The sequence below is a fragment of the Leptinotarsa decemlineata genome, unplaced genomic scaffold (assembly GCF_025532065.1).
Source record: "Leptinotarsa decemlineata unplaced genomic scaffold, Ldec_3_MD MMD2_tig00026330_RagTag_RagTag, whole genome shotgun sequence".
NCBI classification, from domain to species: Eukaryota; Metazoa; Arthropoda; class Insecta; order Coleoptera; family Chrysomelidae; genus Leptinotarsa; species Leptinotarsa decemlineata.
This window is the reverse complement of record NW_027412690.1, coordinates 7,876,437-7,894,824: the sequence shown is the minus strand read 5'-3', so window position 1 is coordinate 7,894,824 and position 18,388 is coordinate 7,876,437. Positions and strand designations below refer to the sequence as shown.

At 32.4% G+C, this 18,388-nt stretch overlaps 1 protein-coding gene and 1 long non-coding RNA gene across 6 annotated transcripts in view; both read left to right on the top strand.

Moving 5' to 3' along the window:
* On the top strand, positions 1-2,985 carry LOC141485683 (uncharacterized). Its single transcript, XR_012467347.1, has 3 exons — positions 1-1,282; positions 1,592-1,667; positions 2,344-2,985. It is a non-coding gene; the product is annotated as an uncharacterized lncRNA (long non-coding RNA).
* Positions 2,986-5,712: 2,727 nt separating this feature from the next.
* The window catches only part of LOC111510485 (uncharacterized), a 35,453-nt gene continuing 22,777 nt past the window's right edge, over positions 5,713-18,388 (top strand). The window contains exons 1-4 of one of the 5 annotated variants that reach the window (XM_074182925.1): positions 5,713-6,006; positions 7,441-7,652; positions 7,707-7,886; positions 16,296-16,430. In XM_074182925.1, coding sequence (XP_074039026.1) covers positions 7,710-7,886; positions 16,296-16,430 — 312 coding nt within the window. In that variant the 5' untranslated portion in view covers positions 5,713-6,006; positions 7,441-7,652; positions 7,707-7,709. Of the gene's footprint in view, positions 6,007-6,128; positions 6,153-6,343; positions 6,505-7,440; positions 7,653-7,706; positions 7,887-16,295; positions 16,431-18,388 lie in introns of those variants that run through there. The other 4 variants (XM_074182929.1, XM_074182928.1, XM_074182927.1 and 1 more) reach the window with 4 other exon arrangements.

Here is an 18,388-nt window from a genome sequence, read left to right as displayed (position 1 = left end):
TTGAGATTACGGTAAATTAATTAGACGTCAAAGGATCTATCAGGCAATGAATATCGTTTCGAAGTGTATCAAATAAAAACTTTTTAATGGCAGTTTTAAAAGAATATAATGATTTTTGGTATTTTATTTCGTCGGGGAGGTAATTAAAAAGTATTGGCGAGACGTAGTTGAAGCTTCTCTGTCCCACTGTTTTTGTTTGAAAAGGAACCCTCACATATTTTTTTGTTTTTAGTCTTGTGTCATATCTATGGTTAATCAGTAATAAAGAATTTTTTTGTTGAAATTTTCTTGTACCTGTTCTTAGGAAATAGAGTTGGCGTACATACAAAATTTTACATTCCGAAAACAGTGAATCCGACGAAAAGCGTTGAGGCTTACCACATATGATCTTCAGAATCTTTTTCTGAATTACTTCAAATTGCTTCATATAATAATAATAATAATAATAATATAATAATAATAATATGTTTATTTGTCAATTGTTCACATGCTAATTTACATCGATTATATTATATATAATATACAAATAAACATAAATAAACACCAACACAGAACATCGCGAAAGCAGAGCTTGTATGCGATGAAACTGCCAAAATTTTCGATTAAAAAATATACATATTTTATGAAATAAACTATAGCAACAAACAAAAAAGAAATAAAGAAGAAATAATCTAGACAGTAAATAAAACTTTTGTATGTAGTAGTTAATAAAAATAATAATAAACAAAAAGAACTACAAACCATTGCAAACAACAGGATTTGCCAATACAAAAAAAAGAACAACATACCATGTTACTAGGACGTCAGGCTCTTAGTAACAAATTAATTTGATGTCGTTCGTCCAAAACGAATTTTTTAATTAATTTTTTTAATTTTTTAAAATGTTCTGCCTGTTGAATGGACTCCGAAAGTATATTATAGGCTCGACTAGCTGAATGCAAATGACTTCGATGACCAATTGTTTTGAGTGTCAGTTCTGTTTTGATCAATTTTTTTACTTTATTTCTAGTGTTATGTACGTGGTCTATATAATCGTGACGTTTATGTTTATATTGAAAATACACTAACTGTATGTAGTACAACTGACTAATATCAAATATTTTAGCCTCTTGATAAAGAAGGTTTGTAGGATACAACATGTCTCTTTTAAATATTATTTTTAGGAATCTTTTTTGTATAGTCTCAAGTTTGGACAAATGACAGTTTGCGGCTCCACCCCATCCCAATATTCCGTAATTTAGCCTACATTCAACCAGAGAGTAATATACAATCTTTATCACAGGTAAGTCTAAGTATCGGTTCAGAAATTTTATTTTATATAGCATAGGCCTTAATGTTTTAATTACATTTTGTATATGTATATTCCATTTCATAGTATCGTCAATTGTTATACCTAAATATTTTATATATCTTACTCTATTTATTTCTATTTTTTATTGTTGACATGTAACTGTACAACATTAAAATCTGGTAAACCATTTTCATAACAACTAAATGGAACAAAGCACGTTTTTGAGTAATTAACAGTTAATAAATTATAATCAAACCAGCCTATAATGTGAATAAAATCTTGATTAATTTTTTGTTGTAGGTCAACCCATGACTCACTCTGATAAAAAACAGCCGTGTCATCTGCAAAACTAATAATGGAACCTTCAGTATTCAAGGTAAGTAAATGATTAATATAAATGGTGAACAGAGTAGGCCCTAGAACCGTACCTTGCGGCACACCATATGTTATTAAATTTTCTTCACTTAATTTATCATTTATTTTGACTTTTTGCTTTCTTCCAGCTAAATAGCTTACCATCAAATTATAAACACTGCCCCTGAAACCTAAATCCTGTAAAGTTTCCAACATCCTATTATGAGACACTGTGTCAAATGCCTTTGCAACATCCAAGAAAATGCATAACGATTTTTTGTTTGTATCTAGTGATTTATAAATTTTGCTTGTCAGAAAAGAGATTGCATCTTGTGTTGACCTATCTTCCCTGAACCCAAATTGATATTCTGATATTAAATTGTATTTATTTAAGTATTTTGTTATACGAATTTTCAAAATTTTTTCAAATATTTTTGCAAAGTTAGAAATCAGGGAGATAGGTCTATAATTGGAAACTTCAGTTTTACTTCCTTTTTTATGTAATGGGACTACAATTGATAATTTAAAACAAGAAGGGTATACACCTTTATAAATAATATTGTTTATTAAATAACACAGTGGTGTTGCAATCTCATTTGCAATTTCCTTCAAACATTCTGCGGTAATTTCGTCGTAACCCGGTGATTTTTTGTTTTTAAAAGATTTAATGGTGTTAATAACTTCTTCTTCTGTTGCAGGTTCCAAGAAAATTGAATGGGGTAGTGATTTGTAAAAATGTTTACAATTTGAAGTCCGCGGTATTTTATTAGCAAGTTCTGGTCCTACATTGGAAAAATAGTTATTGAATTCCGTAGCTATTTCAAAAGAATCAGTGATAGAGTTTCCTTGAACATTATGTATTTCTGTTATACTGTTATTTATTTCTGTTTTGCCTGTGAGTTCATTTACAGTGTTCCACAGAATTTTTGAATTATGTTTAGATGCATCAATTTTATTTTGGTATATATAGGTATATATACCTATAGTGAATCAATGAATAAATATAAACTTTTGGTGCCCTCTCAAAATATATTTTCAAATTCTCTCTCGAATGGAAAATTACACTATTATCTCATAATCCGAATCTTGCCTGCATTTATGACTTCCTAGAACGACCCTGGCTCTTGGACTAACGTTTATACCTGCTTTCGACATAGAGCTGGAAAAGTAGCCTTTGTTGCTGAATTTTAGTAATTTCTACTGTTATTTTTACTGTAGCCATGTGTATACGAATTATTTCATTTTTGCTAAAGCGCACGCGGTAAAAATAAGAAAGGAAACTCAATTATGTCTTCTCTGATGGTCCCAATTTTTCAACAGTAACACCATTCAAAATTTCATCATCTTTACCTTTACAATTATTAAATTGGATGATGTTAAACCAACTGGTGTGGTTTTCTCGCCGCAAACAATAATGTTATTTGCAATAATATACAAAGTATATTTTGAGTTATGTCCAAATTTGGGTGAAAATTTGTTCTCATATAATCATGAATGATAGTAGTCGTCCCTGAAAAAGATTTATTTTTTAAAAGCCGGTAGAGAATAAAAATAAGTATTCTCTAAATACTTAACTGTAATGTCAAAACTCTGCCCCGCTCCTCTATCCGTCATTGGATCGGCGCGGCGTTGCCAGACATAACATAATTTTCTTTATATACAACAATTTTGAATCGATTGCACTTTTGTAAAAAAAATATGAAGGAACTGAATGATAATTGATGAGAATCCATCATAAAGTATTTAAAAAAATACTTCAATGTGAGATTCCCATTTGACAGTTTACAAAATTGTGATACGTGTTTCGATATACAATAACATCTTCAGACATCACAGGACTGAAACACGTGTCGTGGTTTTGTGAACTGTCAAGTGGAAATTTTACATTGAATTGTGTTTTTTTAATACGCACTTTTACAATACTCTGGTACTCAAAAAACCAACGAAACCTTTTTTTTGTAACTTCGGCAACGATAACTTTGGCCTCCCAGTTTAATAACTACCCGAGACATCCATAGGATGTATCAATAGCATTTTATCGCGACAGAAAAGTGCCCTCTTTACGGAAAACAATCAGTGGTCAGCACACACACACACCTTTAATCACTTCACCTGCCACAACTAAAGCTATGAGAACTAATGTACCAAAGTACTTGTATTTTTGATAATACCAAAAGTTGTTAATGAGAAAAGTTGATAAGAATTGAAAATTATGTTGAGAAATGCAATTTCAACAATTTACAATAAAAAATCTGGTTTAGTTTTTTCTTCTTCATGAATTAATTTTCATTTTGTTATATAAACATATACCTCTCACTTGGAATGAATAAAAACAAGAATATTTTTTGGCAAACTGATTGAAATAATTAGATAACTATCTATGTATTTTATTGGTTTTAATCTTTGCATAACTTTTCATGAAGATTTTTTTTTCCCTAAAATTAATGATAAAGTTTTCCATGTGCTTACAACTTACTGAGACATATAACATATAGGAAGACTTTGCTGACCAGAAAAAGACTACCTATTAGGACGTTCATAATAGGAATAACACGCTCATATTCGAAAATTCTCACGAATATATGTGTTCGAATAGTGAAGCTAAACATTAATGTGAGTATTAGAAACAGGAAGACATCCATCAAGGAAAGTTCTACGAGAAAAAAGTCCAGAGCAAGTAGAACCCTAAGCTTGAGATAGAGGCTCAGATGAAAGTAGATTAAGCATTGGCGCGTATATTAGAACAGGAGAACCAGGTGATTTTGTAATAGATACGCATTAGAAAAATCCAAAATTGATGCTGAAAATCAGAACAATCAGAACTGGAGAAATCCGATAATGGTGATAACACCAAATTTCACATTTCAAAGTTCGTCACCGGTTTTCCATGCAGAAATCAGATGAAATAGCAATCTCTACAAGAAAATTAAAAGATTCAAAGTCAAAATATTCAAGTCCTTTAGGAATTTCTGCATTTATTTTTAGGATTGTGGAAGGAAGAAGGAAGTCAGAAGTTTTGAATCCTCCACAAAAAATGTTTTTCAAAGAATATTTATCTCTCCTGATGAGCAAACATTGCCACCAATGAGAGAATTTGAATTTACTCCCTGTGGGGGTCAAGTTAGGCTAGGTTGGGAGGTTAGGATGGTTAATTTTTATTTTTGATAAAACAATTTTTGAATTCAAAAGCTATAGAAAATTACAGGGAAAATGGTTCGAGAAAAATGTACTCAAAAATTACAAGAGGAAACTACCCCCCAAAAAGAATAGTTTCAATTTTTCTTGGTGAAGTCAATAATAGCATATCGAGAGATATTATTATGAAGTTTGGTCAAAATATTCCAATAGAAAGGCTGCAAAATATTACAAAATATTACAAATCACAAGAGTAAACAACCCTTCGAAAGGGGGATATTCAACTTACCTTATTGGTGGTAATAATAAGATAAAAATAAATATATAAATATGAAGTTTCCTCGAAATATTACAATGGGAAGGTCTTATATAGTCAGTAAATCATTTCGAAAAATCACAAGAGTAAACAACCCCCAATAAAAGGGTAGATTGCATTTTTATGATTGTTGGCATCAGTATCGAGTGAAATTTATGTACCTTTTTGAATATGAACGTATTATTCAAATTGCAATGGAATATTTGGGCGACTCTTCTAGTCAGTAAATTACCACACTCCTCATCGATGGATCTTTTATTAACATCGGGATTTCGAACGTCCATGAATATATATTTTGTAATTGAATTGGACGTTAATAGAATGTTTCCAATATCCAGAATGCTGTTTTTTTTTTAGAAAAATAAAAAAAATACGTGAGGAAGGGATACATATCTGCAAGTATTATAAAAAATGAAAGTAATAATTCAGGAAATACGATTTTTCTTGTGCACCGATAAAAACAAAATAGTACGCGAAAATGTATACTAATCGTCATTCATTAGAATCGATCTGGAAGTTTTGGTAATTTGGCAACGTAGCTCTGAAAAAGGAAGGTTTGGTAGATCTCAACTGAAAATAAATAAAATTCAGTATTTCAGTTTCCTTGTAGTTTAACAAGTAGAAACATTTAACCCGTGAGATAATCCCGTGACAATATACAAAATTTTCGAAATTCTTCGAAGGTATCTACTTATTTGAACCCTAATTACCAAAACTCCAACAGAAGTCAATAAAAATTATGTCCGGACAGGCGCAGTTTCTTCTCTAGTTTTGGCCAAGCGCAGTTTGAGCGGGATCATTCCTCATTGGCAGTGGAAAGACGAGTGGCCGTAGCGCCTTGCTGCCATGTTCTACTAAGTTGAGAGGCGTGTTGAAGAACTTTAAATTAACTACTTCCTTGGACTGAAAGGTAAGAATTTTTGTATCACCCGGCCAGTGTCGACGAATTTTAATACCTGCCTGAATTAATCCGAGGAATTTAGTGTTCGAAGTGTGTTTGTTGTGCAATTAGAAATGGCGCATTTGTCTTCTATAATCGTAGTCGTATTTTGAAAGGTTCGTACACTAGGCGAAATTCATGGAATCGTCGGAATTTACTTGTTCTACTTTCGGAGTGATTACTTTGAGTACTCAAGGTCACATATTTTAGCAATCCGACTGTAGTGTCTGTCTATTGAAATAAAACAACGTATACAAAAAAATCGGCTCTTATCGGTGTTAAAAAAGTCATTTGTGTGCTGTAAAGATAACTGAGTCTTGTGACCTTCCTGTTGAATATTAGTTTGAAATTGAAGAGCGGAGAGATCAAAGTGCATCTAGGGAAATTGTGTTGTACCCAACAGGGCCTTATCACTTGGCTAATTGAAAGTAAAGTGGACGTGATGATTAATAAATTCCGAATTCACTGGTAATACTAATAGTGTATTGTCTTCACTCTGTGGAAAAATGCCCGCTTCAAGAAGAAAAACTTCATTTCATATTGCCCTTGATGTATTATTTTTAGCCTCGGTGCTATGAACTCTCTACACCTTAAGTCACTTTGTCGTTTATTTTTTATTTTTCAGATAAAAGTACAATTGAATTCTGATTCAAAAAATGACAACACTAGTCATGTTTTTTTGCTGTTATTTAGGAGTCCTCTGACCTGTCCATTTCAACTAAGTTTTCTGATAACGCTGCTTGTTACATTTTACCCATTCCAACTATTGTGTTCCCTTTGCTAGTTTGTACAGTTAAAGGTCCTTTGTCGTTGTAAAAATTTGAAACATTGGTGAATGCCTACCCAAAATATATAATTACCATCAAATTATTTCTGTGTTGGTGTGCTTTTCTGTGCTGAAGTACCTGAATATGATATCCATTGATTTTATTTATTTCAACGTATGTGTGTGTTTTTTTTTATCATATCCAAGTTTAGAGAAGTGAAATGTTGACCATTTCAACAAAATTTTCGTTGGTTTTTGGATAGCCCTTGAAGAAATCATAACAATTTCATCCCGCCACACAGCTTACTACGGGGTATACTATTCTTTCTAGACTACTGGGTACTGTAGTAGCCCCCCTAAACTTTCATTCTAGTTACCCCAATGTTAACTATTTTCATATTTGAGTTTTAGTTCAAATAACCATTGGAAATATCTACTTCTGCATTCGTTTTAGTATTTTAGATTAAGTTTTCTCTTGCAGGCAATGACAGGCATCTTTTAGTAAGTTACTGACATTCGCAAGTTTTCCCCTAACATTATTTGACATACCGTTCGTTGCCCTGCAATACATATTTTATTATCATTATGAACCATTTTTAGCCTCTACATCTTAAGTTATCTTATTATTTATTTTGCAGATACAGTACAATGGAAAAAATCGAAACCCGATTCAAACAGTGAACACTAACCATCCTAATTTATTTACGACGTAACAATGAAGGTGCAGCAGCTTTTCCAATAATGTATTTCAACAAGGATAGTTCTCAAGTGACTTTCTGGCAATCCATCAAAAAGAAGATATCGATAAATCCGCTCAGTAACGAGGTTGCACTCCACCATTTTTTATAATGTAAGTAGGATATAATTGAAAGGGTTCTAAAAGGTAGAGTATTTGCGTTTTTAGAATATGAAGTATCCTCAACTGGTGTCAATGCCTTCGGCAGTCTCAGATTGGCTACAAGGACAGTTAGAAGCTCGTGGAATTGACGCTGTTCTTTATACTCGTTATGTTCTCAGTTTGCTCCACTCTCATCCAGTTGACTTAATTTATCAAGACGATTTGGAGCTTTCTCACTTGAAGAAGGTACGAAGGGTTCTCTCTTGAGTTTATGTCTAATTTTCTTACTTAAAAGTTTCTTGGTGAACGGTTTTTCCTAGAAGATAAAGTTTTTTTTGCTATCTTTGTGATTTTTTAAAATTGTCTGATTATAATTTGGGTTCTCTTTTGTATATTTGCCTTTTCGAATTAACGAATTCTTCAAATACTCTACTAGTTGAGTTTTTAGAGTACAATCCTTCTATATTTTTGATGTTTGAAAGACAATGAAAAACAGAGCTATTTTTGTGGAGTAAATTATTTTTTTCAATTTACTGGAGACGGTAAAAAGAGCCAAAAATGCATTGCACCATACTTAGGGTAGTCTTACAAGTAATACAATTTTGGATACAAAAAAAATGAAATATTTGAAATTGACAATACTGTAATCAAAATATTATGTTGTTTCAAAAGTTTTGCCCGTTTTGATGAGTCTACTTTAAGCTGCAATATCTTGGTAGATACTTATTCAATTCAATCGAAATAAGCGCCATTTGAATCAGTGATCACACCAGCCAGACATCCAGTCAGACATCCAGCCAGAGTACACACTCATGTGGTGTCAGCTAGATGGTGAGCCAATCAGTCGTAGTGTCCAGCTAACCTGCGCTTTTGTGGCTTCCCAGGCGAGAGAGAGATGGAGATGGCATAAACTGATCCGTTTCAAAGATAACGAACGTGGCCAACTAGCCAGTGACGTCAAAACACCAGTCAGGTTGCCACTCAGCTCGCCTAGGCAACCAAGAGTGCAAAAAATTATCGTGTGGAGTCCTGTCACCCAGCTAGCTGAGCGGTGAACCAATCAGAGTGTACCAAATTGTCACGTAGCATTCTCAAATTGTCACTTGCTCGCCAGCTAATCAGAGTGCATGCTTCTGCATCTCAGAACATCGTGGAGGGAGATTTGTATTTTCTGTTGACATAAATAATTCAAGCAGACAACAAGGCGTATCCCACGAGACAAACCACCTAGTCACGTGGCGAGCTTACGTCGACCCATCTTTTTGCTAAACACATTTTTGTAAAAGTAACAGATACAGAAATTACTATTCATGTTCAGTAGCGTGGTTGAAGTACTCTTCTTGACGTATTAACTGAAACCGAAGCTCTCATTTCTGCCAGTCTTTTATAGATTTTTCGCGCACTTTCTGTAATGGCGGGTTCGCATGTACTAACCGCGTGATTTGGGCGATCTGGCTTCGTTTTGGCGCCAAAGATCTGACACACAGCATTGAGAGGCGACAAAACGAAATCAGGTCACCCAAATCGCGCGGGAAGTATCATTACAGAAAGTGCGCGAAAAATCAGCATTATAAATGACATGGCAGAAATGAGAGCTTCAGTTTCAGTTGATACAAGAAGAGTACTTCTACCATGTTACTGAAGATGACTGCCGCAGCTGCAGTTGAAACGTTTGGAGATTGTAACCAAAGAAGACCACGGCAAAGTAGAGTAGAGTAATTTATTTGACCACTTTATATACAAAATTACATTTATGGCAAGTCATATATACTATATACTACAGGTAGATAGATAGATAGATAGATAGATAGATAGATAGATAGATAGATATTAATTTATTTCTAGAGTATATGTAAATCTTGTATAAAAATTAAAAGAAATACTTTGTCCGAGAAATATGTCAGAGAACAAAATTACAAAAGTGTAATAAGATACAAAATTTGAATAAAACACGTCACACATATAAATATAGAGTTGATAAAATAAAATTTAAAATAAACTTTTAAAATATTCATCTATAGTATAAGGCTCTATATTGCATAAAAATTCTTTCACAGACTTCAAAAAACCACTGGCCATCCCAATGTCTCTCATATCGTGTGGGAGAGAATTAAAAAAATGTAATCGTACTGTAGACAGTAATTCTTTCATATAGAGATTTTTTATGTATCGGATATAAAAAATCATTCCTAAATCTTGTTCCATACTTGTGTTTTATGATGCTTTTCAAAGTAGCTTGAATGATTTACTCAAAAATGTATATCGCTGGTACTGTTAATAATTTGCTAATTTTAAAGATTCCTCTACTATGTCAGATACTTAAAATGAGCAACAACGTCTCTTGATTAAAGTAATAAATTTTATAAATAAATGAAACTGGCAAATCAAAATTCCTTAAAATGATCACAGTGTCACATGAATGGTAATAAAATAAAGATATCAATATAAAAAGGTCAACAAACATAAGACCAGGCTTTACCACAGCTTTACAACGTGAATAATTTTTCAAGAACTATGAATTGACCAGCAGCATATTCTTCGATTGTGTAGAAACAGTGGTTAAGAAGATATCTCTTTATATTATTTATGAAATTTCTTAAATCCAAAGATTTAACTGAGGGATGGAGACAGTAATTCGAATTTAGGGAGTTTTTTTGACTAACTGCTAACCTATGTCTTGTAAATATTCAATAAACATGCGGATCGTGTTGAATAATCATGATTGTGAGAGTGTTTCGGAAACATCTCAATATTCTTGTGAATCTCCAACAACACACCTTGTGTTGTGGAATGCCCTGAAATCAAGACTCCATATGAAATAACTGTGTGGAATAGTGAATGATATGCTATCTTCAGTGTCATCAAACCTACAGCATTTCTCAACTGTCTAAGAACAAATAAAACACTAGACAGCTTACGAGTAATTGCTTCAATATGGCTGGACTAAGTCTAGCATCAATATGAATACCTAGAAACTCAACACTGTTTGAGGATATCACAATATTCTGGTTTTTTTTTATCGTTCAGTTTCAGTTTATTCGCTGTGAACCAAGTGTTTGCTAAGTTTTTATTTCTGTCCACCATTTGAGGTAAACTGGTATGTGATTTGTCTGAGCATATGAGGGCAAACAAAACACATTTTGTTGGTGAAATAAAGCTACATAAGTCATTCATATAAATGATGAATTATAACGGGCCGAGGACAGAACCTTGAGGAATGTCATGACAAATTGGCTTTGAATCTGACTCAAAACCCAGAAACCAACCAAAACATCTTCTTTGGAATCATTTAAAAAGACTGAAAAGTTTGTAGTTGATTAGCTCTTTTTTGCCTTTCTTTTTTTTATATATATATTTTTTGCTTTTCTTTTTTTTATATATATTTTTTTGCCTTTCTTTTTTTTTATATATTTTTTTCCTTACATCTAGCTGATAGTTATAATAACATATGTGTGAATTTGTTCGTAAAAATAGGCAATGCTATCGGTTTAAGACATCATATAGTAATAAGCTAAAAAGAGGCAAAAAATTGAAATTTGGAAACAATGAACAGCATTAATGTATTCATGATTATGAGTACAAAATTCTCTATGAATCAGTGTGTACCATGACACAGTAGAATATATATTCATTGAGATAGAGAGCTACAAAAACGCATGACATTCAAACACAAAGCTTTTGAAACAACATGATAGGAATACTCTTCAATCAAATTTGTTTACATATAATCAGTACTGACAGTATGGTATGTAGACACTTTACAAATAAAGAGACCCAAATAAAATATATAATATAGAAATAATTTACTATTTGTTCATATGATTGAAATTTTATGGATGTGTACATAATGTTATCAGAAAACTTTGAAATGTTTAGAATATCTCGTTACAGGCCTATTGCCATATTCAATTCAAGAAATTAAGATCACATTAGAAAGACATTTATCTGTTCTAGCAATCTGAGTGTTTTCTTTCAAACTGATTGAGATTTCTTCAGAACCAACTTATAGTTGCAATTCCAATACTTGAACAAAATGATGCAGTCATTATAGTATATTGAATATTACTGGAGTTTTTTCCCAACACCAAACCGTAATTTTAACACCTCGACACATGTTTCGATCACCAAGTGATCATTTTCAAGAGGAAGGTCAAACTGTTGAGTTTGATCTTCCTCAAACTCAACAGTTTGTTCCTCAAACTCAACAGTTTGATCTTCCTCAAATTTAACAGTTTGATCTTCCTCTTAAAGATGATCACTTGGTGATCAAAACACATGTCGAGCTGTTGAAATAACGGTTTGGTGTTGGAAAAAACTCCAGTAATATTCATTACTACACCATAGGTTCCAAACAGTGCATCACAAATTATAGTATATTATTCAATGATAGAGACTTATGTGGCCATTATTTGTGAGAAAAATTTGTCGTGAGTCATTCGAGCAAGTAATGGCTATTTCTCTTCATAAAAATACTATACTTTATCTATGACCTATAATAGGAGTATTGGAAAATGAGATGCATTTGTAAAGGATTTTCTGAATGAAAAAAATATTTAATTTCATAACAAAAAGCAATCTGAAAAAGTTCTGAAAATATATCTATTCATGTTATTATATTCAATTTCAAATAGTTTGACAGGGATTTTTATCAATTTGTGAAATAAATTCCGTTACACCTTTCTCAAGAATCAAGTCAAACAAATATTTTTGGAATGTGGGGATCACGTTTAACATGAATTTGCAAACTTTTCAAGGGATTTGACAATGTGTTTGTCAATCATTGGCTATGCTTATATTCATAGCTTTCATCTCCTTCAAAAGTGGATTGGAACTTTGTTATCGTTCCATTTTATTGATTAATTGTTCATTTGATACACTAAAATACAGAAAATAATGAAAATACTATCGAAGAGACAGATATAAAGACAGTAATTGCAGTACATAAAATAAAGATTGTGCATAAAAATAGCATTCTTCTTTTCAATGAATCAAAGCTATCAAAAGTAGTCATGAGAATATTTTTTTCAACAAGGTTTAAAAGAGTATCAAAATTATTTTTCCCACAATAGAACAGAAATATTCTCTCTCGATAGCGTTTCTCACCCAAGTTAACATCATCAGGGGATAATGTGCGTCGAGAGCCAGTACGTTTGTTGTGGTGTTGGAAAAGTGTTCTCAATAGGTTTACTTTAGACCAGAGTTTCCAATTCTATCTATGAAGTTGATAGAGTTGCGAAATGTAACAGAATATTTGAAAATAATAAATATTAGATATACATTTTACTCGGCAAGTACAACAAAGTTGTATATTCACGGGTATACATAAAAGAACAGAAAATGCAGTTGTAAACATTTTCCCACAGAATTCATGTCAACTTTCTCAAATACTTTAGTCAGCGAAGATCAATCCGATTTCAAATTTTGTCAGGCTAAAGAAAAGGTTTTTTGAGTATATTTGCGTCTTTTATTTTATGTAAGAATTTATCTGTATAATTTCATTCATGTTGTCTAACCTTAACTCGCAGTTCCTATGAATCAAAAACTTTATCTGATATGTGAGATATTGCGATAGATTTGGCAACTTGATAAAACCATTGCTAAGTCAAATCAAGATTTTATGGTTTAATTGTTGAATAATATCATGAGTTACATCTTGAAAAATATTAGGCATGTCATATAGAGATTTATCGAGTCCCAGATAATAGACAGAAAATGTAAGGCAAGGTGTATTGACACTTACTATCTACAAAGCAGATAATCGCGGAGATTAACAAATGATCTACTGACACAGTAGGGATTTATCAGTTGAAACTAAGTCAAGTATGGACTTATGATACTTGCAAATAAATAAATAATAGAAAGTATCAGTTGCTTGAAAAGTTTTGTCCGTTTTTATGAGTCTACTTTGAACTGTAATATCTAAGTGTATGCTTATTCAATTTTATCGAAAATAAGGGCCATTTGATGAAGTGGACGAAGGCCGTTTTTGCCTGGTCCTGATTGACGAAGATTCCACCAGTGAGAGAGTTTTTAAAGTGCTTGAACAGATGGTAGTCGGATCGGACTCCTTCTGTTGACCAGTGGCAGCCAATGACCACCATACAGTAACTTTTTTTTTGTGAAATACCGCCTTTAGAAAGTATCTGGGTGGTTAATCGGTGTCCAACCACTGTCCCGACCCTGACTGCATGGGAGCTGTCTCCACCAGGGTCCTCAAATCCTCGTTCTGGATAACTGTAGGTCGACCACTTCAGGCCTCATCTTTATCAACACTATAATTGTCAAATGTCGGGTTAATTTTTCGGGCTGTTTCGGCAGCGCTTTAGTTCAATTGGAATTCGTAGAGAAACATTGTCCGAAAATCGCTAAACGACATCATAAACAAGCTGAAAGGGACAAAAAATTAAAATTAGGAAAAAGATGAGCAGCATCAATGTGTGTAAACGCCAAATGAAATTAATTCATTATTTCGGTTACTGTACATACTAAAAAAAAAACCGAAACACGTCGAATGTAAATTATAATTTGACATTCTTCAACGCAAAAATGCCACCCCTACCTTCAACCCTCTTCGAATGACAGGTACAACCCCCAATTTATTAAATGAGAAGTATAGGTTTGTGATATATCGTTTGAAAGGTCTCTTCATTCTCTATTCAAAAATGATATAATCAATCAAAATATGCTTCATTGTCCAAGATAGTCATAGTCATAAGAAGTCGATGTGAAATATACTTTAATATCGAAATTAATATCTTATAGAGTATTAAAACTAAGACTAACTAACAATTACCAACCAGTAGGTATGATGGTATGTTGAACACATAAAACATATACAGTGCTTTTCAGATAAAAGTATCCACCTTTAATAACTTTTGTAATACTGGTATTTAGGAAAAATCCAAAAACATGTCAATTTATGTTGGAAGGGGCAAGCATTATGGCTTATTTAAACTTACTGGAAACTCAAACTCTTTAATCTGTTTAACTGTGCTATTTATTCTACTTCAAAAATCCAAACAACAAAAAACTCTACTTTTTATTAAAGTTTGACATTGTCAACTAGAATTTGTAGTCACTATTGATAGTGTACTTTGATACATTATTTATTTTGTTTCGCTGAAATGGTTTACTCTTTGCAAGAAAGAATTGAAATTGTAGGTTTATACTACCAAAATAATAATTGTGCAAGAGCTGCTGCTGGAATATTTAACGAATTACATGACGGAAGACATGCAACTCATAAGTATGTAATTCAACTGATGGAGAAATTTACCACAACAGGGTCTGTTTGCAATAAAGTGCATAAGCGAGAGGGACTCGTAAATAACGAAGCAATCCAAGTGGCAATTTTAGGGCAAGTCAGCTTAGAGGCTCAACAACCCCAATCGTTGTCAACAATAAGTAGAGCGATCGGTGTTTCATCTTCTACAGTTTTCCGAGTTCTACATAAATTCAAGTACCACCCATACAAAGTTAAGTTGGTGCCCGAGTTGAATGAAGATGATTTTGATCGTCGTCTAGAGTTTTGCGAATCAATGACGCAATTTATCAATAACAATCCACAATTGTTAAACAATATTTGCTTTTCTGATTAATGCTCATTTTCATTAAATGGCTTAGTAAATAGGCATAATTGTAGATATTGGGCTGAAAGTGATCTACATATTATGCGTGAATTCCATACACAACATCCCCAAAAGTTAAACGTTTGGTATGATATCCTAGGTGACCACATTGTCGGACCTTTCTTCATCAACGGAAATTTAAATGGTGAATCATATCTTTAGTTACTCAGGGAAGGGGTTGACCCACGTATTACACATAAAAATATGAGAAGTAATAAAAAAAAAGGGATGATGCTAGGGGTGAGGGGGTGGCTTAACCAGTAAGTTTAAATAAGCCATAATGCTTGCCCCTTCAAACATAAATTGACGCGTTTTTGGATTTTTTCTAAATACCAGTATTACAAAAGTTATTAAAGGTGGATACTTCTATCTGAAAAGCACTGTATACAGTAAATACAACTCGATATGTACATACATTTTAAGAATGATAAAAGCAAAGTTGATACAAGTTACGGTAAAAATTATAAGCGACAAATATTACAAATTCAAGGCTTTTCAGGACTAAGCCAGATTGTCAACATAATAATACTACTGTATACTGTAAAATGCCTTTTTCACAAGTGCATTTTTAACGGTCTTTGGAAATAATGGATAGTCTGGTAATATTTTTAAAGAGACTAGGTAAATGGTTATATAACTTTTTATTTATTTTATCTTAATTGTTGCAATAAACTTGGAAGCGATAACATTTTTGAATATAGACCTTTCAAACCATTATCACAAGCCTATACTTCCCATTCAAAAAACTGGGGGTTGTACCTGTCATTCGACGGGGGTTGAAGGTAGGGGTAGCATTTTATAATTCAAATTTGGTGGTGTTGAGTGTATTTTATAGAAACACAAAAACACACGACATTAAAACGGACAAAACGTTTGAAACAACTTGAGACATATCGGTTTTACTATAGGGTTATTGCAAGTGTTTATTTTTACCGTCTGAACCTGTATCTTATGTTTTATTATTTTTTGTTACATTTTTCGAATGTTTAGTTGTCCAATTTACTATGGAACGTTGTAATTGATGTAGGAAGTGGGAAAGTCTAACGGAGGCCGAAAACGCTCACGCAAGTCTTCTTCTGATTGGTGGAGATATGCACAGGCTGATGCTGAACAAATCAAACGTTCGGCCGCTGTCGAGTGTCTTTTATCTGCCTCCGATCAGGTATTTTTCACTTGTATATGTCCGATAAACCACGAAAATTGCAATTTGTTTCAAATTAATTTTCACCTTGAAATTATAGCGAAATTGAATATTTATCATGCTTACCTTCATCAGTGAAGAGAGTCGAATATACTCTTGAGAAATCAAGAAAATATATTATTTTCAAAATAGATGAAAACAAACTCGAAAAAAATCGATGGCTAATAATTTTCCATGCTTTTTTTTACAGTATCAACATGTTGTTTTTGGCTTCTTTTTTACAGTTTTATATTTTTGTAGTGCCTAGGACAAGACATATTTCCATTTTTCTGTAGTTTTCATTATTTCTCCCTTTTATGTATTGACTGCATTTTTTCTAGTCGAATCTTTTACTTATGATGTACTGTTTGGAACCTTTGGTGTAGTAATGAACATTACTGGAGTTTTTCCCAACACCAAATCGTTATTTTTAACACCTCGACACGTTATTTTTAACACCTCGTGTTTCGATCACCGAGTGATCGTCTTCAAGAGGAAGATAAAACAGTTTTATCTTGAAGATGATCACTTGGTGATCGAAACACGTGTCGAGGTGTTAAAAATAACGATTTGGTGTTAGGAAAATTCGTTATTTTTAACACCTCGACACGTGTTTTGATCACCAAGTGATCATTCTCAAGAGGAAGATAACACAGTTTTATCTTGAAGATGATCACTTGGTGATCGAAATACATATCGAGGTGTTAAAAATAACGATTTGGTGTTGGGAAAAAACTCCAGTAATATTGGATCTTTAACATTTATACTCTTTAAATCTATCCTAGTTATAGATAGATCTATATGTTTTTATAACTCGTCAGTTTCTAGTACATTTTTTGCTTCTCTACATCACATCTTATTCATGCATTGATAAGGCTTTCATAAATGTTTTTCCCATTTTTCCGTGATTCTTATTTCAGATTGATCAATGTTCATGTTTGAATATTACTGGAGTTTTTTCCCAACACCAAATCGATATTTTTAACACCTCGACACGTGTTTCGATCACCAAGTGATCATCTTCAAGAGGAAGATAAAACTCCAGTAATATTCTTCAGTAATATTCATTTACTACACCAAAGATTCCAAACACTACATCATAAATGTTCATGTTTGTTAATACACATACCTATTTCACTTTCTGCATTTACTTGCAGCTTTTTATTATGCTTTCTTATTACTTATTTTTTTTGGATTTAAATATTTTTTTAGGTAGGAGTTTTTTGTTTCAAGTTATTCCTGCTTACTTCTAATGCTCTGTTCTAAAAGCTAGTGCATTTGCCGTAATTCTTGTCCTGAAGGTATTATTTGTATTACTTTGGATCTGTTTAAAATCTGTTTTTTTCGTTAACCTGCTGTCGCACTCCTACGAACGACAACCCTCAGAAGTTTAAACTAAAGGTCTTACCTTTTAACCTGTGATTCCTAACACGGATATTACAGGACTTCGGACATGACAGCTATTTCATTCATTTTGTCAAAATTAATACAAAGAAATCAAACTTGAATTTTATCCAAATTAGATATAATCATAGTCATGCCATTGAAATATATATATATATATATATATATATATATATATATATATATATATATATATATATATATATATATATATATATATATATATATATCTTTATGGGATCATTATATATGTATAATTGAATTCCAAAGAAAATAAAGAAGCACTATTCCAAAATTTAAATATCAATTGAAAAAAATCTGATTAGTGTGATTTCATAGTTTGCATTTATTTCTATTACCCTTGAATCCGTTTTTACTTTCTAAAACCCATTCCATGGTTTGTTTTTTCAAGATATATTATGTGTGTATTGTAAAATATCTTATTTCTGTTACTGTTACTTTTACTGTTACTTGGGACAATAAACTGAATTGAGGAAAAAGGTACTCTCACCTTCAAGATTTATTTTTTCTTTTCA